The following is a 25062-nucleotide window of genomic DNA, read 5'->3' as shown; positions in this document are numbered from 1 at the left end:
TTCAAGCCATTTTGCTAACAAAGAAATGATGTGCATATAATTTTTATGCAAACAATAAAAGCAGTCTAAGGCCATTGATGTAAGCTTCCAGAATACCAATTGCAAACAAGGTCAGTTTATTTCGACTATACAAAAGATTGATAAAATATTCAATCATTGAATAAAATGGAGGGTATCTGGCAGACATAAAGAGTTCACAAATTAGTTTCATAAGATGTTAATAGTTTATATTTCGGAGCCTGGAATCTAGTTGACTTAACCTTGTTCGTTCTCTAACCATTCATTGAAAAGTATGCGGAAATTCATTGTCTAGCGGTAATCCATTTAGGTCTGAATATTTGTTTGTTCTGATCAGATTTCTGACCTTAAAGACTTCATTTTCTCCAAGACGTCTTGTCAGGGAAACAAATCTCCTCGTCCTCCTTGACAAAGTTCAAGATGGGGTCAAGTTTGGTGGCCTACATGTCCCAATAAGTTCACAGATTTAGGTTTTGAGGGGGTGCAACTTGAATTCCAAAATGGTCTCCTGCATTCTTTATATTTTGTTTCATGTTATATTTTCTATTGTAGTTAATTCAAATAATGGGTATTGCTTATTTCAAGGTTAAATTTCATGTAACCATCTGAGAGTTTGGACTAATTTTTCATAAAACTGACAGCAATTATTTGAAAAAAATATGATACAGCTTTTGAATTTTGAAACATGTGAGAATCTTATGTATTGTAAAATTGCATCTGTACATCATACAGAGGTTATTCTTTAAACCATGACAAATATTTTTATTTGTCAAGTTAGTGTTTGCTACATCTGATAAACCTTTGATACTGTACATGTCCTCAAATTTTGTCTAGATTGTAATAAAGCATAAAATAAAGAAATTCCTTTTTCTTTCTCTGTTCAAAGGACCATCACATGTGTTTCTACTTTAATTCAACGTAATCATAACTTTTGAGAGACTGAAAAATGTGAATACCTGTTGTGATGCGGTAATGCATGATTGGCCCACACAAATGTGGCCCTCCGGAGCTAGGGTTAAGCGGTGAGAACATGTCTCAACAAGAAAAAATTGCTTTCAAAAGTCAAGAAAAGAAATTGATCTTGGCTCTAATATAAAGGGAGTGCAAGCTGAAGGAATGTTAATTGTTATTCAGCCTCCATTGAGATATAGAACGTCTTATTTTTTCAAACAAATGAAAAAGTAAGGAATTGCTTCAAACTCCAAGAAGTTGAAAGTGACCAGAATACAAAATATGCTAAGAAATGAATCCCTTCTTGCTTTATGATAAAGATATTAGGAATTCACTATTATCACACACACCAAACAATATTGTTGCTTATATATGGTATTCTCCTGAACATCAGAAGAAAAAAACTAAAGAGTATGTGTATTTTAGAAGAGGTATGGCCAAGTGGTATTACGTTGGTCTCAAAACTAGGAGGTTCCAGATTCAAAACAAACCCCATTACAACCACCACCATGAAATCCTTTCATAAGGCCTCAGCTGGAGTTTGCCAAACAACCCGCTATTTTCAGACTCTGGATATTATCCTGAAGCTCAAAAGTGCATCTTCACCAGACCAATACGCTAATCAAAAACTAGCTCGGACGGGCGCAAATTAGCCCGCTATTTCCTAAATAGCGGGACATTTAGGAAACAAGATCAATATTTCTCGGTATATTTTCTTGACCAAAGATCCCGCTAATTGCAACTGCGTGCTGAAGACGCAAATTAACTGGCTAACTTGCGATCGGGATAGTTAAAATAGCGGATGATTTGGCCAACTCGACCTGATGAGGACAGGCCTATTCTTGCCTTCAACAAGTTGGGTAAAATAATTCATCAATCAACCATCAACAAGGAATCAAGGAAATCTCACCTGAAGAGTGTCAGCGATAGGGAATGATGAGCCGTTCTTACCAACTGGATAGCTTCTACGTGCTTGTCGCAGGGTACTCCATTGATGCCTACAACCACATCATCAAGCTTTACATCTCCTGTGTGATGTACTTTACCTCCAGCTTCAATCTGTTGAAGAAAAAAATTTAAAAAGGTCTTTAAAATTGTGGAAAAGTATGTGTCAATTAAACGAGGGATATGATATACAGAGGCTTCAAATGCTGATCTTGTTTCTTGGATATGTAATAAAAATAGACGAGATTGGCTTTAGAAATCCAAGTGACATTACTGGTACTTGATAAACCTGAATACAAATTTTGATGATGCTTTCATACTTGAATAAAACCCATCAGTTCTATACATTAAAATTAGTCTTTTCATTTATGTACTGCATGAAATCTTTAAAATATTGGGTAAGAGTTTGCTCAGCACAAGGTTATCAGGCATCCAACCAACTTAGGGAATTTTCTTCACCCAACTTGAGTAATATATTTTCAGATTAGGATCAAAATGTTTAAAAATTACTTGAAAATGGGCAAAATATTAACCAAGCTGATTGGGGGGGGGGGGGGGGGATACATAATTACCCTGTTGAAACATCTTTTACCCAGTACTTTTAAGAGTGCAGGTAAAGTTGGATCATTAGGCAATGAGAACACATTCATGCACACATTCATGCACACAACTGACATGCACTATAACTTAACATATCAATTAAATTAAATTATCAATGACATATATTTTAATCTCCTTTTATCGTGTAATGTCCCTAAAAATGCATACAGTATATGCACAAAAATACAGATCAAATAAAGCTCCCTTTGTAATTATATTATAAGAGTAAATGAATTCCATTCCCTTCTTCCCTTGTAAAAAAAAGGAAGAAATAAGCTCTGGAAATATACATTCTGATGATAAATAATCTCATTTCTTTTCATATAGGCATACAAATTGAAATTCTACCACTATGCATACATGTACTTGCACCAGTATTTCTATTTCACACAAATTTGAAGGACATACACTTAACAAAGTGTTTCTTTTAACAAGATCATCCCTAAGCTGACTCAGCAGTTCAAATCTATAGATTTATTCTACAAATAGCAACATCAATTGAACTAGAAACCTATAGACCATAACTGCGGGAGTCCACATTTAGAACAGCCGCAATAGCGCACTTCCCACTGGGAAAACGCTTAAAAAAAGAAGGGGGTAACTGAAAGAGCTATTTATAAAGCAATCCATCTTCACACCTCCCCGCTTATACTTTTCTTACCCCTTAATACGCTAATCAATACACTGGACAATGCATATGTACGTCAATCCCTTTCTCTGGTATTAGAGAAGTTAAACTGCTAGCCATTGATCAAACCTTTTCATATTAAATCGTCTTTGACAGGATAGAAGAGAGGGTTTTTACAGGAATAGGGACTTCAGTCGAGTTTGTGAATAGATGCTTTTTCAAAAAATGCGAAGCAGGATGCTTGAGTGTGGAATAGAGTGTCACTTGAGGGAGAGAGTTATTGTCGGAAGATAGAGAACTGTTGTTAAACATGCATTATTGACCAAATAGTACTGTTCTTTGGTTACTAAGTGCTGTTGTTGTCATAATTAAAGAAGGAGTGGAGAAATATTTGGCTGTGGAGAAATATTTGGCTGTGGAAAGCTGAAACGGGTGCCTGGGAAAACATGAGAACTACTGCATGGAAAGCCCTTTTTTTCAATAGAAAATCCCCTAAACGAGCTCCTGTGAACAAAAGTGTAATTTAAAACACTGAGTCATAGTAAGGAATGTTTTACATCGAGTCATTGTAAGAAACATCTGAACTGAAAGGTAAAGGAGGATGGGAGTGTTCACAACCAGGGGCATCACTAAAAAGGGGGGTTGATGGGGTGTGACACCCCCCCCCATAATATATTTGTTTTACACAAATTCAACGTTTTATGGGCTGTCAAAAATTAAATCAAAATCAACCATTTTTGTTATTGCGTTGTGCCTGATAGGAAAAATGTGTTTATATATATGTCTGCAAATTTGAAAATCTGATGACCCTCTTTTATTTTTGTTTGCTCTTTGGAAAATTTTCAGCTACTTCTTTAGCAAGTTCAGTCTGAAATCTCTGCCCTCCCTTCTACCTCAATTCAACATTACCTAGCTATGCCCCCATTCCCAGTAGTACCCGTTGATCCTTGCATAACAAGGTGAAAAAAAGCCTGTCACTTTTCCTTTTCATCCTCGGCACAATGCTGTGCGAGACAATGGCGATTGGTAGACACAAACCAAATTACGCCACAATGAGAAAATGTCATGGGAAATGTAAATATGTCATTGAGATTGGCATCTCCTCGCATATTCCCACATACTTTTAGGTACACAAAAGAAACAGCAGGTATCCTATTTTAAGGCAAAGAGTCATTGGGAACACGTACAGGTGTATCAGGATGCATTTCGCTATTAACCCCCTCTGAGCCACCATGTTTTTGACAACTGTCATAAATGGACTCTCAAGATTAAAATTTTGACTTGAATTGGTTGGTTTGATTGATAAATTCAATCATCTTCCATGGATGATGGATACAGTGTCTTTTTTTGCATTGGATGTAACTAATTCAGATTCAGGAAGTACTTTGCACTTTGGCTCACAGCATGTTGCTATATTGGTTCAAATATATTGTTTAGCTCTCTTTCTTTTATAGGACAGAATTCGCAACCCATGGGACCTCCGTACGTAAGGGGTTAAAGGTCTTTTACATATATTATTAGCCATGAGGTTGTACATGTGACAAGTTTTTGCTGTGCAATACAAAAATCATGCTAAACGTTGGTCAACAGATCCGCTTTTGTATAATTGGAAATGTTAACACGTACACCCTACAGGGCAACAAAAGATATTCCAAGGTAAGCATACATGGCGTGACAGTGAAATTGGCATCATCACAATTTAGACATAGTTCCTTTGCATATAAATAGAAACATAGAAATATATTTCATCTAAAATAGAAACATGGAATAATCATTTACATCTCCTATCTGTCACTTTGAATTGTACATTTCAGGCTGTCAATCAATTCTCCATCTATTTTGACATATTGCTTTTCAAAGTTGAAAATATTTTCTGGTAATTTTATAGCAAGATTGCAAAGGTCTTTAAACTAACAGTGTACCTGTTTGGATTAACAATTTTTGCAAAATGAAGTAGTAATCATTCATGTGAAACATCACTTAATTCAGATTTCATGTAATTCAATCTACACATCCTCTGCTGATAGCAAGAAGGGTGTTAACTTTATAAACACAGATGCAATGCCCTTTTGGCTCACAGCATGTTGCTACATGTATATTCTTTAACATACATGTACATACATACTGTATGTAAAGGCTTTATTAAAGGTAATACAAAGTTTTGGGAAATTTTGAAAATTTGGTGGATAGCCATTTTTTTACAATTTTTATATATTTAGATGCCCCTGTGGATGTATTATATAATAAGCACTAGTAAATTCAGCCCCTAAGACACTTCTGCTTTCAAGAAAAATTGAATATAAAAATTTGATGAATTTCAAACAGTGCCTACATCCGTACAATGATAGCTGAAAATCTCAGAATATGTAGTTGTGATAAATAATTTCCAAACGGGAATAGCTAATCGGTCAATTTTAGTCAAGAAACATTGTTTTATAGCTTTATCAATATCTTGACCTTGAGAGGGAGCTATACACCATAAAGAGGTTATTATTTACAATTTCATAACTTTAGACTTGATTTCAACCACGACAACGATCACTGAATATTGTAGGATCGCATATGCTTCCAATATGTATTACCTTTAACTGATACAAACCATTCAATTCGTCACCAGTTATTTGGATTCTAATCAATATGAAATAAAGAAATGATATAACCCTCTTTATCAATTCATATGTAACATAATTTTTTATTTTTTTTTGGGGGGGGGGGGGTGGTGGTGAAAGGGCCAGTGAATCAAGCAAGCAGTGGCATGTTAAAAGCTTTATCAAAAGTTATAGTCAATGAATAACAATAAAAGAGAACAAATCAAAATTCATCTGCCAAATATTTCTCTCCTTAGGAGTTCATTGGAAATTAAAGAAAAAAGGATAAAAGAACAGGATGTTCTTTCTGGGTGTTTTTTAAGACGAAACAGACCTGGATATTGTTTCTATCTTTCTTCTTGTTTGTGTGTGCTCATCAATTTGTTTTCACATTTTGCATGCTTCATGTTATCTGGGCAAACAGTGTCGAGGACGGCACTTTCTATGGGCTAGGTGTTACCATAGGGTCATGTGATCTCTCGTGCAAATGTTTGCACATGCTCACGACACAAAGAGGGCACTTGTGTCTCAGATGGATGCAGAGAGAGGGAACGAACAAGAGGGAAAGAACGAGAAGGGAGAGAGTGAGAGGCAGAAGGAGTAAGTAAAAAGAAAGGGGTGAAGAAATGGAGAGAGACAGCTTTGGAAAGAAAGAAAGAAAAGATAGAGAGAGAGAGAGAGAGAGAGAGAGAGAGAGATAGAGAGAGAGACAGAGAGAGACAGAGATAGACAGACAGAGACAGACAGACAGAGACAGACAGACAGAGACAGACAGACAGAGACAGACATACATACATACAATTAAATGTATACAGGGGTGAATCTGTATTGTCTCAAATTCAAGAACTTATAATATGAAAGGCTTTCTGATGACTGTTAACAACTTATGTATCAATAATCGCTGATCTGCACATGCCCAGCAGCAAAATAACCCTCATTCACTTTCAGGGGAAAAATGGGGAAAGGAGAAAGGGTGTGAAAAAGGGCCCCCAAATTGATGATATACTTGAATATACTTGAGAATATAGGCCTTCTTAATGATAAACTTGAGTTACAGAAACCTTGGCTTGAGGTATGTAACAAGGACACTTGAACAAACAGCTAAGATCAATCGGTCGGACTAAGAGAACAAAAGGCAGAAGACAATTTACTTTGAGCGGTGCGAATTTCAAGGAAGTCTGAAAAGTTTTATTAAAAGGCTGTTTGTTATTACAGTTCATTGCTATTATTGCAACTGTTTGCCCCCATTCTTGATGCTTACTGGGCTGCCATATTAGTCACACCTTAATATACCAATTTATAGAAAAGGTTTTTGCACTCCTCATGAAGTGAAGAATACAATCTGTGCAACAATTTTTTTTTTTTTTAAAGAATCCATATACATTTCAAACAAAGAAATATATTAATAATCCAAGCCTGTATTGAGGAATTACTTTCTTCACTGCAATATAAAAAATACAAATTAAGAAAAAACAAGTCAATCCCTCTTTTGAACAGAGGTTTTTGTTTCCCACTTTGTAGCATTCATTTATACCCACTTTTACAACAGAATTTAAAAAATACTCTTCAATCGTGCAACAAAATCCAATTTGCCAGAACACAAAGGTCAGGTAAACTCATTGTTTTGTATTTTCCTAAAAAAACATTTGCAAAAATCAAAAGTGGAATTGACTGACACAATATTGCTATAAATACTGAAGTGTAGACCGTAGGCCCATATGTTCTGTGAATGTAGTTATCATTGACTGTCTGTATTCTAACAGAAGAGGGCGACATTAGACTTAACTTCAAAGACATTTTAGAGTTCAGGTGCAATCAATTTGGCTGACTGGAAAGTAATCAACAAATACAAATGGACTTAAAACACATTTCACATCCTATTCTTTCATCATTCAAGGTAGGTATTATTCTCTTTTTCAACTACACTTTCAATTTATTTCCTTTACTATTCCTCTCTTTATCTCATCATCTCTCCTCCTTCCATTCCTTTCTCCTCTTGTTCCTCTACTTTCTAATCCTTCCTCCTCCCTCCTTCTGCTACCCTGCCCCACATCTCCCTTCTCCCTATCCCCCAGCCTCTCCTTCCTCTAGATCAGGCCTTCTCAACTGGTGGCGCGCGCGCGGTCAGTCGGAGTGGCGCGCGACTGTTGCAACAACAAAACAAAAAACAAAAAGAAAGAAAGAAAATATATATTTTAGAATTAAATACTCAGCTAAATCAAGAAGTTGCAGTCGAATTTGAGCCCAAAATGCCTGCTTAACAAACAAGAAGAAAGGGGAATTTATCGTTTTTTACCATTTTATCTAAATCTAAGGTCTGATCACAACAATTAGCTTACGATGGGATACCAATTTTAACATTGCCAATCTCTCGAAACATCTTGTTTTGTTTTTTTGATTTTTCACTTTATTTTGACATTTCCTGTGTTTATTGCACACACAAAACTACATATAAATATACCTCCAGTGTAATTTTCCCCAGGAATCGTACTATTTTTTTCACATCAATATGAAATTAAGATTGATTATATTGTGGAATGAAATGGTTTTAAAAATGCCCCATTTGGGCCTTTAGAAAGCCCTAAATCCAACAGCTTCAGGAGGCTCTGCCCCCTGCTACCCCGTTAGGGCTTCGCCCCTGGACCCCACCCATTTTCGGCGCAGTCTCTACGCTCCCTCACAGCACAGTCAACCATACATGGTGGCACTTCAACTACAAATTCTTTTTGTTTTGGCACTTCTAATAAACTAGTTGAGAAGGCCTGCTCTAGATCTTCCTCTCACTTAGTATTGCTTCTTCTGTATCAACTATTCTTTCTTGCTCACATTTTATTTTGTACCTTCTCTATTTTCATGCATCACCACTAGTTGTAGTCCTGTCCAATTTAGATAATAATACACACTGGAGTGTATTTTCCCTGCTCTAGTTTTCTTTTTCAAATTCATCTTTTCTCTTCTTCTCCTATTCAATTTCTTCTTCCAATATTCCTGTTATTATCCTCACAAATCTCACAACTGCTAATTTGCAAATTACAATATCTTTAATATTGATGTGAAAATTAGCCTGCAGTTACATGTACATGTGAAAATGCAGAGCTGCCAACCTTGTGCGACCAAAAAAAGGAATCATGATGGTAGAAAAAAGGAATTTCAAGCAAAAAAAAGGAATTCATTAAAACGAAACTTTCAACCACGCGCGACACACTTCCAATGCAGAAATTTCCATTCCTTAAGCTGTTTTTTTTTCCATACAAGGGTTTTTTTACTTTTTTTTTATTTTGGTATTATCAGTACCGGTATTTCATTCTTTTTGATAATATTTTTCTCTTCAAGTATGTATTCATTATTCAAGCATGTTTTAAACTTAGTTTTCTATTGAATTCGTGATCAAATCAACATTTTAGGGCAGTTGTTTGATGTGCGGGAAGGAAAAAAAATATATAAAAAAAACGAAATTTATGAAGAAAAAATGTAATACCGTAATTTGGAGGAAAAAACAGAGTAATTCCGGCAAAAATGGAATTTTTGACAGCTCTGAAAATGCGAGCACAATTTCATTTTCTCTGTGCAACCCCTCCCCAAAAATATATATACGGTATATGTTACAATCCCTATTTCAAATTATGTATACCATGCATGTTGGCCTTTTAAAAAAATTCTCAAGACCGACATCCACCCCCCTTCTGGCAGAATTTTAATTAAACCAAATGGTAGACGACTAGACAGATACTGCATTTGCCACCAAACCACCTGCACAGTACATTAGTATATGAAACCGATCTATTCACATGCTGTTAGTTATTCAATAATGTACAAGCAATCAGCAATATACCTCTCACGTTGTGGAGGCAACACCATCTGTTGCTTGTCTCCTGAATACTTGACATATTTGGAAGCGTGACGTCAGCTGCAATAGCTGGGACAGTTATCATGACGACCGTAGAATATTGAATTGTGAAGAGACTATCCTTGTTTATTCCTTTTATTTTAAAGCCTATCTGCACTAGTTTGGCTTGGAGGGGTTATACCTCCCTGCATGGTCACTGACAGGTGGTTATCTCATCAAATCAGCTCTCAATTAACATAAGCAAAAGGGGACCATGGGGGACCAACGGTAACCTATTAGGCATTGTTTGCTATATAGAGGGCGCAAGTAGCTATAAGTAGTGCAGTGGGGCTTTAAAACATCATGTTTTAACCATTATACAACCCTTTTTTTTTTAAAGATATGTATCAATCAAGTAAGATGACTTATGTCTAGAAGATCATTTTACACTGATCGTCAGTTTTCAGATAGGTCTCAGTACAGGATTTGAACACAGGACCTTTGTGATTTGATTAGATCAATTCTGATAGGAAGCAGGTTTACATGCCTATACATGCACACGAGAATGACGCACATATACAACTGAATTATTCATACCTTTACCAAGTTTTGTAACTTTTTAAGTATGTGAAAAAATGGATTTGTCCCAATTTCTTTTGTTGTTGAGAATGTGACATATTAGAGCGAACATCTAAAAGTATCCAACAATGAAAGGGCCTTTAGAATTAAACCAGTCCACCTTTCATTCCAAAACATAATATTAAGGAGGTAAGGATAAGTACTGTAGTTGTTGGGTTAGTTATGGGGGGGGGGGGGGTTCTTTGGGAGGAATTGTTCAAGGGGGAGGAGTTAATTTTCAAGGGGTACTACGGTATATTGTTGGGGTGGCTGCCCTATAATTAACTGTTCAATTTTTAAAAAAGTGCATTTAACAAGCTTGCATGAAATTTTCTCTAAACATTATTTCATTTTTTAAAATCATACAGCATGTATTGCTTGCTTAAGTGCTTGCTTAAGTCGGGTCAACTGCCCGAGCTGTGATGGCCATCCACACATTCCTGTCCAGCATGGCAGCATGACAGCATGTATATTAGGTATCTTTCTTAACCAAAGTATGTACTTACATACATGTATCTGCAAGTTCTTTATCTATCTCTGATCAGGTCTGTCTCCTTGGTAACAACAAAGTTTGTTTGGTTTTTTTGTTAACATTTCTGTAGCTCCCTTACTCCCTGATCAAAAGGGAGAGCAAAACCAATGTCACCTTTCTGACCCTGCATTCAGACTACAGGGATTCATTGTATAAATGTAGCCATACAAGAATCTAATACCTAAAGAATAAGTACTTAATTTGTTCCTAGTTTTAATCTTTTAAAGAAACATGGTATAACGAATCGCATTGTTGCGCAATGTTTTTAATAAAACTCAATAAGGAATCAGCATTCCGTTGCAGTCTAAATGTTGTGTTGCATGACCTCTTCAGAATTCCCTTCTCTAACTAACGATTCTTTACATGATGTTGTAAAATTGTTTTTTCCTGTAAAGTCTGCCTGCTTCTTTCGCTACATAATAATTCTTTATACGTTTCTTTATACAAGTTTCATATAAATTTCCAAAAGTCTAAACAGGGTTAAAAGGCTATACAATAATTTCTAGGCCACGCTCTTCAGTGGCTGTATTTAAATCTCCCTTCGTCTGTATGTATGTTTATTCAGGTCTTAAAAGCAAATATTAAAAAAATTGATATGATTATGTTACACGTGCCACGCATATATCCAAGACACCACAGCATATGACCAATCAATAATTTCAATTCAAATGAACTAGATGTTTTTATGCAAACAAAAGTTGTCCTTTTGTAGGCCAACTTTCTGTTATTTTGATATAATTATGTTACACATGCAATGCAAATATCCGAGACACCACAGCATATGACCAATCAATAATTTCAATTCGAATGAACTAGATGTTAAGTTAATCATGCTTTTTATGCAAACATAAATTGTCCTTTTGGAGGCAAACTTTCTATTATGTTGATATGATTATGTTACACATGCAATGCAAATATCCGAGACACCACAGCATATGACCAATCAATAATTTCAATTCAAATGAACTAGATGTTAAGTTAATCATGCGTTTTATGTAGTTTTATGCAAACAGAAATTGTCCTTTTGTAGGCCAACTTTCTTTCATATTGATATGATTATCTTACACATGCAATGCAAATATCCGAGACACCACAGCATATGACCAATCAATATTTTCAATTCAAATGAACTAGATGTTAAGTTAATCGTGCTTTTTATGCAAACAAAAGTTGTCCTTTTTGTAGGCCAACAAGAACCACTGCTGATTCATACGGCCTTCTGTTCCTCTACTGGTAGGGAATCCTTTGTCTTCTCATCGGGTAGGAATGCCACTGAAACTGATACGGGTGTGTTGATATAGTGAATCATTGTAGTGAATTAATTAAGCAGGACTACATGTATGTGGAGATATTCTTCCACTGGATATATATGCAAGTTATACATGTACATGTAAATCGTGAGTTTACAATGTACAAGCATTGTACGTTGTGTAACTAGGCAACTGTAGATGCAACATGCAGTAGCACAGATCTGTCAGAGAATCTTTCTACAATAAGGACTCTTGAGGAGGGCCAATATCTTTTGAATCAAGTTTAAACAAAAAAGTTCAAAACAACAAAAATATTTCAATGGGACATAAAAACAAGTGATACCTATATAATTACAACTTACATAACCAACATTTATCAAATTTGAGTGAGGACTCTGAGAATTGAATTAAGAATAATAGTAATTTCAACCTTTGTGAGTGCATGTACAGGGAATTAAGGTACAATTTTAAAATATTTGTATGCTAGAAATATAACTGCTAATTTCATTTACATTTAATACAGTCTACGAAGGAATAGAATGTACGAATAATCCTAAATTCTCGACTGTAGTACTGTACCCACTAGTCTATAGATCTATATGAACATGTAGTTAGAAATAGAAATAAATGTACCCTGCATTGTAAACGGTGGGAAATCACTGTGTGTTTTAGAAGCAAACTTAAGAATTCTTTAGGGATGCATTTGGGGGAAACCCAGAAGGATGAAGGAGAGGAATGGGAGGAGAAAGGGGGAAGAGAAAGGGGGAGGAGAAAGGGGGAGGAGAAAGGGGGAGGAGAAAGAAGGAGAAAGAAGGAGAAAGGAGGAGGAGAAAGGGGAGGAGAAAGGGAAGGAGAAAGGGGAGGAGAAAGGAGGAGAAAGGGGAGGAGAAAGGGGAGGAGAAAGAGTGGGAGGAGAAAGGGGGAAGAGAAAGGGGGAGGAGAAAGAGGGAGGAGAAAGGGGGAGGAGAAAGGGGGAGGAGAAAGGGGGAGGAGAAAGGGGGAGGAGAAAGGGGGAGGAGAAATAAGGAGAAAAAAGGAGAAAGGGGGAGGAGAAAGGAGAAAGAAGGAGAAAGGGGGAGGAGAAAGGGGAGGAGAAAGGGAAGGAGAAAGGGGAGGAGAAAGGGGGAGGAGAAAGGGGAGGAGAAAGGGGAGGAGAAAGGGGAGGAGAAAGGGGAGGAGAAAGGGGGAGAAAGGGGGAGAAAGGGGGAGGAGAAAGGGGGAGGAAAGGGGAGGAGAAAGGGGGAGAAAGGGGGAGGAGAAAGGGGGAGGAGAAAGGGGGAGAAAAGGGGAGGAGAAAGGGGAGGAGAAAGGGGAGGAGAAAGGGGGAGGAGAAAGGAGGAGAAAGGGGAGGAGAAAGGGGAGGAGAAAGGTGGAGGAGAAAGGGGGAGGAAAAAGGGGCAGGGGGAGAAAGGGGCAGGAAAAAGGGGGCAGGTGGAGAAAGGGAGGAGAAAGAGGAGGAGAAAGGGGAGGAGAAAGGGGCAGGAAAAAGGGGCAGGAAAAAGGGGGCAGGTGGAGAAAGGGAGGAGAAAGAGGGGGAGAAAGGGGGAGGAGAAAGGGGGAGGAGAAAGGGGGAGGAGAAAGGGGAGGAAAGGGGGAGGAGAAAGGGGAGGAGAAAGGGGAGGAAAGGGGGAGGAGAAAGGGGAGGAGAAAGGGGAGGAGAAAGGGGGAGGAGAAAGGGGGAGAAAAGGGGAGGAGAAAGGGGCAGGAGAAAGGGGCAGGAAAAAGGGGCAGGAAAAGGGGGCAGGAAAAGGGGGGCAGGTGGAGAAAGGGAGGAGAAAGAGGGGGAGAAAGGGGGAGGAGAAAGGGGGAGGAGAAAGGGGGAGGAGAAAGGGGGAGGAGAAAGGGGGAGGAGAAAGGGGAGGAGAAAGGGGAGGAAAAAGGGAGGAAAAGGGGGGCAGGAGGAGAAAGGGAGGAGAAAGGGAGAAAGGGAGGAGAAAAGGAGGAGAAAAGGAGGAGAAAGGGGGAGTAAAAAGGGGGTATAAGCAAGTGTGTTTACGATACACTTTTAAACTATGGAACTAATTTTCAAAGCATTGCTAAAAAAAAATTTAATGAGTCTTGGGTTGCGTTTATCTAGCAAATTTTTGGCTAGAATCAGGTTTCTCAAACGTCTTTCTGGCAAATTTAGAAGTAGATAAACGCAAAGCCTTTTTCAAACGTCTTTAGATATGGGCATATCTAAAGACGCAAAAAAGTGCGTTTTGAATGTGACATACAGCCAGAATCACGTTTCTGAGAGATCGATAAACGCAAAGCTGTTTTGAACCTCACATACAAATATGACCACCCAGGTGTTGTGTACAAGCATACGTGTGAAGTTGACTCCGAGAAACTGTCTGCTTCCCGGGTCAAAACAGCTGGGCAGACACAAGGCCTTTATTTTGAATCGTGAAGGGTAGATAAACGCGACATCCCGCAAATCACGATCGTATAGAGGGGTACGATAGTGGGGTTTGATAGTGGGGTACGATATGTACATATCTAGTGGCAAGCCTAGATAAACGCGCTCTTGGTTGTTCTGATATCTCCTAACAATACACCATTACATTTCAAATAAATTCCACTCAGCTTTTCACAAAACCCTGTCAACACACATACCTTAGTCTGCATTCCAGAAAGAATTGTTCACTTCACCACATAATCTTCATAATCCGCTTTAGCGTTCTTCATAAACATGTAAAGAATTAGCCCTAAAATATCACAAATCAATGCTGACATTTCTTGCAATGCGTTTCACATCAGCAAGCATTACATTTGCCCCATATCAAACAGTGAAACCTTACTGTCTGTAAAAATGTAGACCAATACTGTATCATCATTATTGTGATTTCTGATGGCAGTTGTATGGGTAAGGGGGAAAAATTGTGCATGCTTGTTATTTAATAGAATGAAGAAAAGAAAAGTCTTCAATAGGGATATAGATTAGAAAACAGATTATTGAAAAAGATTTTTTAAGACAAATCTGGAGAGAATAGAAAGTATTTAATTCGACAAGACATCATTTAATCAATTGATTTATTTGCTGCGTATGATGGTGAATGAATGAGATATATCTAAGGACTATATTCTTCATCCTAATTAATCAGTTTGGGCAATGGGCATCATTATTATTTCCATTATTGTATGTTGGGGACAGCCCATTTGAATGTCTATAACACAGGCACTGATTTTTAAGATTTAGCTTTTTCTGAAGAAGCACCCCACTTAGTCTTTTGAGACATTAGCCAAGTAGACAACCACAAGATTTAAGATGCCCCATAAGGGTTACATGTAGTAAAGAAGAAACTCTCTCATGCATTGAACGCACATGTTGGCTTAAATGACTCATGCACACAGTATGAACAGGTTAACGTTCCCAAGACATCCAGTCAGAGTTTAAATACATAGTCAGATCCAGTTGGGGGGGGGGGGGGGGGGAGACGGATTGGCCGAGGGCTATTTGCCCCCAAAACAAAAGAGCCTCTGTGATAGAGAAAAGCCCTTGTAAGAACTGCTAAGGGTTTGTAATGCATGATGTGGTAAAGTTAAGTTTTATTTTATTTTTTTGTTAACACCCCCTCCCCACCCTTACTCAACTCTTAACCATTATCTAGAATGTCCTGGGCAAATTAATTTAATACATGAATTAACACAGTAGGCCTAAGTTGTTATATCTACTGTAAATATTATATAAATCAGCATTACTTTGAGTTTGAGAGTTAATCAACATTCACAACATTACACACTTATGATCTAATCGTAATTGCAATTGGAAATATGTCCATACTACAGCACAAAGTGATTTTTTATTTCATACAATTTAAGTACCTCTCACAAATAAACTGGAAGTTCAATTTGTCACAATTAAAATATTTTGTTTTCTGTATTCTCTGTTTTTACAGGTCTAACAGTGATGGATTCACTCGATTACCCAGCAGAAACGATCCTTAAATGGGGTTATAACGATCATTTTGTCACTAATTTCTTCCTGTAATATTTACCGTTATCCTGCCCCTTTGCATTTTGAATAAAACATATCCTGTGGTTCCACATGACCAACCTCCATGGTTTCATGACTTTTGTTTGAAAGAGAGGAATTTGCAAACAAAGTACAGATGAAAATCATGCAAAAACTGTGAAATGGAAAATTGAGATTTAATATACATTGAACTCCAATGGTACACATGCACACGTGTTATTCTGTATCATTACAATCAAACCATCACAGATTCAGGAACAGACATATATGTACAGGGTTTGAAATTAAAGTGAAAACCTGTTTATAAAGACTGCTCAAAGAAGACAAGAAGAGTGGTCTTTATAGGCAGGTGGTCCTTATGTACAGGTTCCTTTAGCATATGTTCTAATAGGAAACAGTGTTCAAGAGAAACAATAAATGTTGTCTTAATAGACAGGTGGTTTTTCTACATGTATACAGGTGGTTGCAAAAAGCAGATTGACTGTACTAGGATCCGGTTCATGGTCCCCAAAGTTTCACTCTGCACCCCTAAAATGTTAAAATATGAACAGGTTTTGTGCACTCAGCCCTCCAATGTGTTGCTTTGGATCCACAGGAAAGAGGTTTGTGTGGATCCATGAGGTATTTCATATAAAACAAGTCAAAATATATTCAAACACGATGCATCATGCTACATGTAAATGATCTATATTACTAATACGCAAAATCGCCGCGGGGGGTCCAAACGGGTACAAAACGGTTCCTCAAAAACGTCTTTCCCGACCCCGCCCGCCTCCGCCGTGGCGCGGGGAGGGCGGCACAATTCCACGAGGTCTGTCTCCCGTAACCCGCGTGCCACGTCGACCCCGCGATCGACGTCCACGCCGTTAAACGCGGTTTCGGGGTGCCGGGGAGGACGGGCGGACGAGAGCACGGCGGGCGTCGCGGATTGCGAGGAGGCGACGAACCCGCGAGAGCGAGTCGGCAAGGCGCGCACCCGCCCTCTGTCTAATTATCAAAGAGAGACGAAGAGACACACGATGGACGAGAATCCACTCGCGTCAACGGGTGTAGCAAGTCTCATTGAAAAAGCTGCGGCGTATCCCGAGTAAGACCTCTTGCTATAGGGTTCGCTTTGTAGCGTGTAAGAGAAATACACATCAACAGACGACTCACCCGGGTGAGGGGATGTAGCCAATATGTATTCTCAACTGGTTGAGCTTACCCGTGCTATGCGTCTTTCTATAGGATATGCTTTGTAGGCCAGGCGCCCACAGTGTACGTGTATTACACGCTCTCAGGTCACACACATGCACACACCACAGTCGATTAGAGTCGAGGCGATTGCGACAACTGGCGCAAACCATGGACCTATTTTCACGTAAAATCTTTACTCTGAAAATAATTATACAAATTCTGTGATCTATTCCAACATAATCATAGTCCAAGCTTCTGTTTTATTGGTCTTTTCATGAAAACTACATCAAAATCACAACAAGAATAGCGCAAATAGATCTGTGATAGTACGCCTTCACGTGACAGTTCAGTTGCAAACTGCCTTGAGTCCACAGTGTATTGCCACGGCAGCTGAGCTCTGCTGTCGGCGGTGCTGTCGGAGCTGAGTGTGAGCATGGAGTAGCGGTGACCGGAGTAGCCAGGTCTGTCCGTGGTGTGAGGAGATTCTAAACAACACTTTGAAATTGCTATTATTGCCCCGATTTCAATATAGTTTCGTGAATAGATGTATGAAACCTGGGCTTGGATTGTGATTATTCTGGCCATGTATAGTTGTATACTGAATTTCGATAATCATTTTTCAAAGTAAAGTTTTCACAAGAAAATCAGACGGTCGTCATGGTCGTTTAAAAACATGATAATACTTTTAGTATGATACAGTTCTTGCATCAAATCAATTTTTAAAGTATGGGGGGGGGGGTCATGCAGGTAACTCAAAGCGATTTGAGTGCAGGCGTGGTGTCCACGGGTACAAAGGGCTGAACCCCCGAAAGCTCAGGGGTTTTAGGCATTTAATTACGGTCAGATGAGCATATTTTTAATGCCTTATTTGTGACACTGGCAGGTCGATCACTAATTGGCGTGGGGTCCATAGTAGAGTTGCGTACCAACTACGCTGAGCTGAGAGTACGCTGGCCTACGTTACTATACCCTGAGGGACGCAAAAAAGTACGCAAGATGGACGCAAACAATTTAATATGTTTAACAAAATTCGCGTACTTTCGGCGTAGAAACTTGACGCAGAAAGTATGCCTTTTTTTACGTAACACTACGCTACTAGACTAAACAAACTGCATCTTTAAATGAATTAATGAAAAATTAGCCCAAGAAAAATGAGCCCCGAAAAATAAAAAAAAGTAGCCCCCCAAATTGTTCCCAAAATTTGATATAGATCGAGTCCCCGAAAAAAAAAATCTTTCACTGGATTCTACGCTCACAGTCCCACACACAGTCGAGTCAATTTGTGCACAAACCGTCCGATTTTTCGCGTAAAATCTTTACTTTGAAAATAATTATACACATTTTGTGAACAATGCCAACATAATCATAATCCAAGCCTCTGCATATGTAGTCTTTTCATGAAACTACATTGAAATCACAACAATAATAATGCAAATAAATAGTAATTACCGAGATCCTATCTGACATAGTTTGTTTTACGATGCGCCATTCATGGTCAAACAGCATATATTATAAAAATTCTCTATATAAAGATAATCTAAATTTTGTTTGGATAGCACATAGGCCTCTATCTATCTACCTATTTGGCCCCCTCCCCTAGAATCCCGTGGATTTTCCACGGGTCCTGCTAGTTTTAAATAATATACACACGCAATATCCTAATTACTTTAATAATAATAATAATAATATTGTATACTTATAGAGTGCACACACCGTCCGGGGACGCTCATGGCGCTAGCTCAGCAACAGTTCTCTTTGATACAAGTAAGTAAACAATTTTGCAATATTCATTTACTGTATATCACCCATTTCAATCCTCAGCTCTGCTTTGTTCCCGCATACTTTGCCACTCTTCATAAAGTGCACAAAAGTGAAAGAAATGATGATGAAGGAAATATATATGGATCACATATTGGATTGGACCCATTCCCTATGATGTGACAGGTGTCAATTGAAAATTATAAAAGTTAATGTTTCTAATACAAGGTCAAATAGAAAGGTTACAATCATTAATAAGCAAATAGGATTGCAATTTCTCTCTCTCTCTCTCTCTCTCTCTCTCTCTCTCTCTCTCGAGACAAATCCCTCTCAAGACAAATTGCTCTAAATGTTTTACTTGACACCCACTGGTTCAAAAAATATAGTGAAGACATCACTAAAGAAATATAAAGAGCAAATGGGATGATATCCTGAGGATCTAGATAATTGTAACCTCTTGTTCGCTTTTAGTCCTCTTCAAGAGTCTGAGAATAACAACTTTCAGAAGCAACAATCATTTAGGTTTTTGCTATCAATCAACTTAATACTGACAAATAGCTTTTCAAGAATTGTTCTTTTAACTTTAGAAATTAAACGTCCATAGGTAGAATTCAATAAGCTTCTCCCCATGCTGTGAAATTTAGGAGGGTGTGGACCAACTGTGTTTTTTTTCTCTCTTCGCAAGAATGAAATGCACATATACTGCTGTGCAATCTGTTAAATCCTGACTTTTCTCCTAATCTTATTTTTTCATTAAGTGGTGGAAACAAAATCCTGCACAGGAATGACATGAATAGGGTGCTGTCACTGCTATGCATCAATAGTATCGTAGTCAGAGTCTTAAGACCCTCAAATCCTAATTCCTAGGACTTAATTCCCAGGGTCTGCTGGAGGTAACGCTGAAGAATGGCTGTTAATTGAGGACAAGTCTAAAAATATTCAAAATTAAATCATGTGGGGGGGGGGGGGGGCTGACTTGTGAAAGTGCTCGGGCGAGTCGCCTTGAACAGCCCCAATCGATCTTCTTTTTCACAGCTGATTTAGGAGGAGCCCAGAAACAAGATTCAAATTGAGATGGGGAAGGGGCTGTTCTTGAAAGATTGGTTTTGGGCAAGTCGCCCTGAACAACCCCTATCAATTTAATTTTTCATAGATAATTTTAAGAGCCTAGAAACAAAATTCAAAATTAGATTGGGGGGGGGGGGGGCTCTGCATAAAAGTTGGTGGCCTGGGGGCTAGTCACCCTGAACAGCCCCCATCAAGTTTCTTTTTCAGACAAGTAGATGTAGTTAAATGTTATTCCTATGACTATAATATTGGACATGTTCTGGTTTTGACTTTCAATTTTGAACATGTGCAATGTAGAAGCCTGCGATGTTACATGGTACATGTACACGTACATTCATACATTGACATGGTAATTTGCAGAACAGAATACAGATACTTATCAGCACCAGAAGTAGGGCAGGAATTGATGCATAGCCAGTGAATGAAGGCCTTCATTTCTTTAAATTAATGCATTGATTGACCATTCTTTATTTACAATTTTACATATATCTAAAAATAAACAATTCATTTAATAATTATTCTGAATTATTATCTTTTCTTTATCATTACTTATTCCTTCTCCTTTCATAACATTTCAAAACTGAAAAGAAAAAAGGGGGGGGGGGATCAACCATAATTTGTTTTCGCGCCTTCTACTGGTCACACATCTGATACATGGAATATCAAATTCACCAGATCAAAGAAGTTAAAGTATGTTTATGAAAACATAATTGTATTTACATTGGAAATGAAACTGTGGATGAAAGTGATGCAGGCATATGTCTATACTTTCAGAATATGAATAAATTGGAGCAGACTTGACAGGTTGCAGAAAGAGGGTGGCCTAGGTATGCGACCTTTGACCTCATGAAGATGTTTACATTTCCCCACCTGTAAATGGATACAGGTACTAGCATCCTACAGAGCTGTACAGTGGCAATTTGTGACTGTAGCAGGTTTCTTGTTTCACTTTCTCTATCTTCAACTCTCCATCCTCTGCTTTCATCTTCATCTTTCCTTGCTTCTTCCTTATTCTTCACTTTCACTTTCTTTCTATTTTACAACCTTGCTTTCTTCCCATGTCTTCTTTTTATTCTTCCTTCAAGATTTTTCCTTTCTAGTTTCTACATTAGGATTCATCACTGAAGCAGATTTCTGTTTCAATCAATCTCTCTCTCTCTCTCTCTTTCTCTCTCGCTCTCTCTCTCTCTCTCTCTCCCTCTCCTTTTCAACTTCAACTTCTATTTCTTCTTAAATCTTACATTTCTTTCACTGTGCCTATTGTTTTTCATCCCTGCATTTCTCCTTCTACTGTACATGTAATCTATCTCCATTATTATTTAATTTTGTCCCCTCCTCTTCTATATCTTCATGAATGATTAAGGTTCTGGTTAAAATATGAGGAATGTAATTCTAAATAATCTGGAATGATTGTCACAAAGCAATGTAAAATTTTAATTTCAGCTATAGAATTCTAGCTGTTGAAGTTCACTTGTCAAAGAACCATTAAATTATTGTACATAATTTGTGCAAATGTTCCTTTCATCATTTCAACAACAACAAAATCAAGAAACAATTCAAATTGGGAACACATGACCATGAAAACCATTGTAAAAATAAAAGAATACCCAATACCTACAATATCAATTAGTTTGATTATGAAGTTACAAAAAATTATCTGAGACTGCAAGTCCCACAGTTTTGGTAACAACAAAATATCTTGATCAAGTCCAGCAACTTAATTTCAGAAAAAACGAGAATCTGTTTCTTGATAATAAATAATCTATTGTGGTACAAAAACCTGTACACCTGAATCTGTTCATTGACTCCAAATTGTACAGATGTTGCATTGTCAAGCAAAACTGCTTGCTTGCAATGATGCAACCATTTTCATTCCTTCCTTCCTTTCCTCTCAACGAAACTGAGAAAATCCAACAATACAAAGAATGAGATCAACAAAGAATGAAAGGAGACTGTCAAAAAGGCCGGCTATTGATCCCATCTGATCGTCTGAATTGACCAACAAAGGACCCGTTTCTAAACAAGTCCTCTTCAGGTGAAGGAAGCCAGACTATATTTCAAGCTATTTTTGTCTGTTTAAAGGGAGAGATCTTACGAGTGTGTGTGTATGTTTGGTTTATTTCTACAATCATGCAAATTGTTGTAAATCTAATTTTCGTGTTAAGCTAATGTGCAGACGTAAAATAAGGGGAAATTTATTGCCCAAAATTTATACTTGAAAATTTTAGAAAGAATTTGAAGTTGTAACTTGTATTGCATGGACAACTGCAGTACAAGTATTGTACTTGGTGATGGTATAAAATGCTACATTGACTGATCTTTATCTACAAACCATAAAAACATCAACAATACTTCTCCTGAAAAAAAAAGATTTTGGCAGACTGATCCCTTCATAACCTCCTCCAACATGGATAAGAGGCATCATTTCTCAGTGGTGTAATACTATTGTAACCAGGATATCCAGGGTTTTTTAATATCATGCCAATGCGCTACATGTAGTATGCCTTGATAAGATCCAACTTCTTTTTCCAACAAAGTAATATCATCATGATCAAGAGGGGGGGGGGGGGGGGGGGGTCACAACTTTACAACATAATTGCCAAACTAATGTGGTAAAATAATGCACACTAGAAACATTCTACCTTAAGTGCCTACATACACGTACATGGTATAATGAAATTACAAACTGCATCCTTCTTTGCTCGATATTATTTTTTTTTTTGGGGGGGGGGGGGGGAAGGGGTCATATTTGTTTTGCATGAGATATCTTTATTACAGATTGCAGTTTGAAACCTAGTGGAATATTTTTATTTGTTGTCATCATTCATCATCATAACTCAAGAATACCTTTAGACCTACTATGAACATGGTGGAGTTTGGAGCAATAATTTGAGCTATTGGAGTTTACAGTGAGGTTAGCAATGGACTATAAAAGAGAAAATTGTCGTGATTCTGGGTAATAAAACTCTCTACATGTGTAATAAGCATAAGTACTCTCTACATTTAGAATTGTATTTTGCAAGATATTTGCTTTGAGCTTACAATCATGTGCATTGTACATGTAGATCACTAGATCTACATGTGAATACAGTATGCCACAATTAATTGCTCACTAAATTTCATATTATATTCAATATCTCTATATAGCCACATGTACATGTATGTGCACAATTGTCTTTTTACTCCCTTTTTGCCAGTAAATGAACACTACATGTACATGTACATGTAGAGTGGGTGAGTGAGTGCAGGTGATGGTGGTTGCAGAATGGATCAAAGTGCCCTAAATTTAGGATTTGTGGTTGGTCAAAAAAAGAAAGATAAAACATAATGTATTCAGATACAGGGGTCCCCTTTACAGTACATCTTGGCTAAAATTTATTAGGTGTCCACCTTTTTCTCTTTCAAAAGAAATGTTAAAAATTGTCCTTGCATTTTCTTTACTCATTCAGGTGTGAAATTCTATTCATCATGGTCTACCTGAAAATACACAATAATCCACAAGATCAATAAAAGAAAAAAACATACATTGTTTTAGAAGGATACGGTAAGACTTTCTATTGATTTCTGCTCTCATAGTATTGATTGGAATGTTAACACTATAATGGGTCAGATAAGCCTGGAAGCCCAGCTGCTGCCTTAGCATTCTTCCCGTAAATGTGGTAAAGCTAACGGCCATGATTATACATGACAATCAGTGTGCAATGTAGGGTCACATAATTTAGTACCGGTACCATTTGAAACAAATTTAAAACTGAATATAGTTTTGACTCTCAATAAGTAATTTTGATGATTTTTGATGATTCAGAATGTGAATCAGATCTTTCTCTTTTTCATGAGTGTAATAAATTCATGGAATTGAAAAGTGCACAAGGTCTGTAGATCTGTACTTGTTCAAAAAACCTATGAGAATCTAAAAGAAATTATGAAAATAAAATCAAACTGAGTGACACATAAAAGTGAATTAAAAGCAGTGATTTTATATAGTTACATGATATAGGTCTAGAATAGTCTATGACTTAATCAATCAAAAAATACAACTTGACAAATTCAAATGGCTTATCAATCAAATAGCTAGACCGAAAGCTTCATTCTCTGATATCGACGGTTGTTCCGCTGAGATTACATCTGGCTCCTCGATCCTCTGACTGTCTCTATGGGGAAGGCTGCCAAATGTCACTCAGTTTTATTACAGAATGACCCATACCAGACGGTCATTTCTGTCCATCGAAAGGCCGCAATGCTCAAAAGTACAAGTGCCAATCTAGTCTAAATTGACAGAATAGTGGAAACTTTATGGTGTATGTAAGGCATTATTATTTCAGACCACTGTTACGATACCAGACACGAGTCATGACATCAACACATTTATTTGCATCATACTCGTCACCCACACTCTACTCACTTATTCCACTTTTATTTGTTTTAACTTTTGTTTAAATCTCAATCATTTGAAGAATGTAGACTCTATCTACGAGTCAAATTATGCTGAGAGAAGTTGACGAGTTAGGCCTAAAAACAAGTTGCGTGGTTTTCTTTTTACAAAGTACAATAACAGCGTTGTAAATCTGTGTGAATCATCGAAAATCTGGACGCACAACGTACCTTCGCTATTGTGAGTGGGCAGTGATGCTCTGCACCGCCTTTCAACGAGAATCCCCACGGAGCGCCGCCCTGCAAAACCACCTCGATAGTCTGTCCAGAATTGATGAGATCGCCGATTTCATCCATGCTAAATCTGGGCATTGAGTCCTATTCCCACCGGTTCAATGTAACCAAATGTTGTCTTTAATCGACCTTTGGTCCCAATGATGATTTCACGCGTTGGTAAACAAGGGAATTCGGAAATTTAAATCAACCAAATTCTGGTCGAAGTCCGAAGGTTTGCTAGTCGCTACAGATTTAATCACATTCGAATATGCAACACATAATTATGATATGCGCATGCTGCGGGTCTTGATGATCCGGTAGGTTGGAGCGGGTATGTTAGTGAATATTTGCGCCAATTCGCTATGCTTGATTCAGTATCGAAAACGGGACAAAGATGAAATGTGATTATTTTCTGTAGATTTAAGCGGTTGGTACAGGTGCATCCCGGAAGTAAAATGCCGGTATGCAAAATCTTCCCCCTCGTAGCTGTGCATGAGAT

At 37.7% G+C, this 25062-nt stretch overlaps 1 protein-coding gene across 1 annotated transcript; it reads right to left on the bottom strand.

Moving 5' to 3' along the window:
• Positions 1-1060: 1060 nt before the first annotated feature.
• On the bottom strand, positions 1061-24849 carry LOC757301 (LIM domain-binding protein 3). Its single transcript, XM_001197818.4, has 2 exons — positions 24519-24849; positions 1061-2028 (listed from the first exon to the last, which is right to left on the bottom strand). The coding sequence occupies exons 1-2, from the start codon at positions 24657-24659 to the stop codon at positions 1876-1878; spliced, it is 294 nt and encodes a 97-aa protein (XP_001197818.2). The 5' UTR covers positions 24660-24849; the 3' UTR covers positions 1061-1875.
• Between the last annotated feature and the right edge of the window lie 213 nt (positions 24850-25062).

The sequence above is a fragment of the Strongylocentrotus purpuratus genome, unplaced genomic scaffold, assembly GCF_000002235.5.
Source record: "Strongylocentrotus purpuratus isolate Spur 01 unplaced genomic scaffold, Spur_5.0 spur5_scaffold_11, whole genome shotgun sequence".
NCBI classification, from domain to species: Eukaryota; Metazoa; Echinodermata; class Echinoidea; order Camarodonta; family Strongylocentrotidae; genus Strongylocentrotus; species Strongylocentrotus purpuratus.
This window is presented reverse-complemented; position numbering and strand designations above follow the sequence as displayed.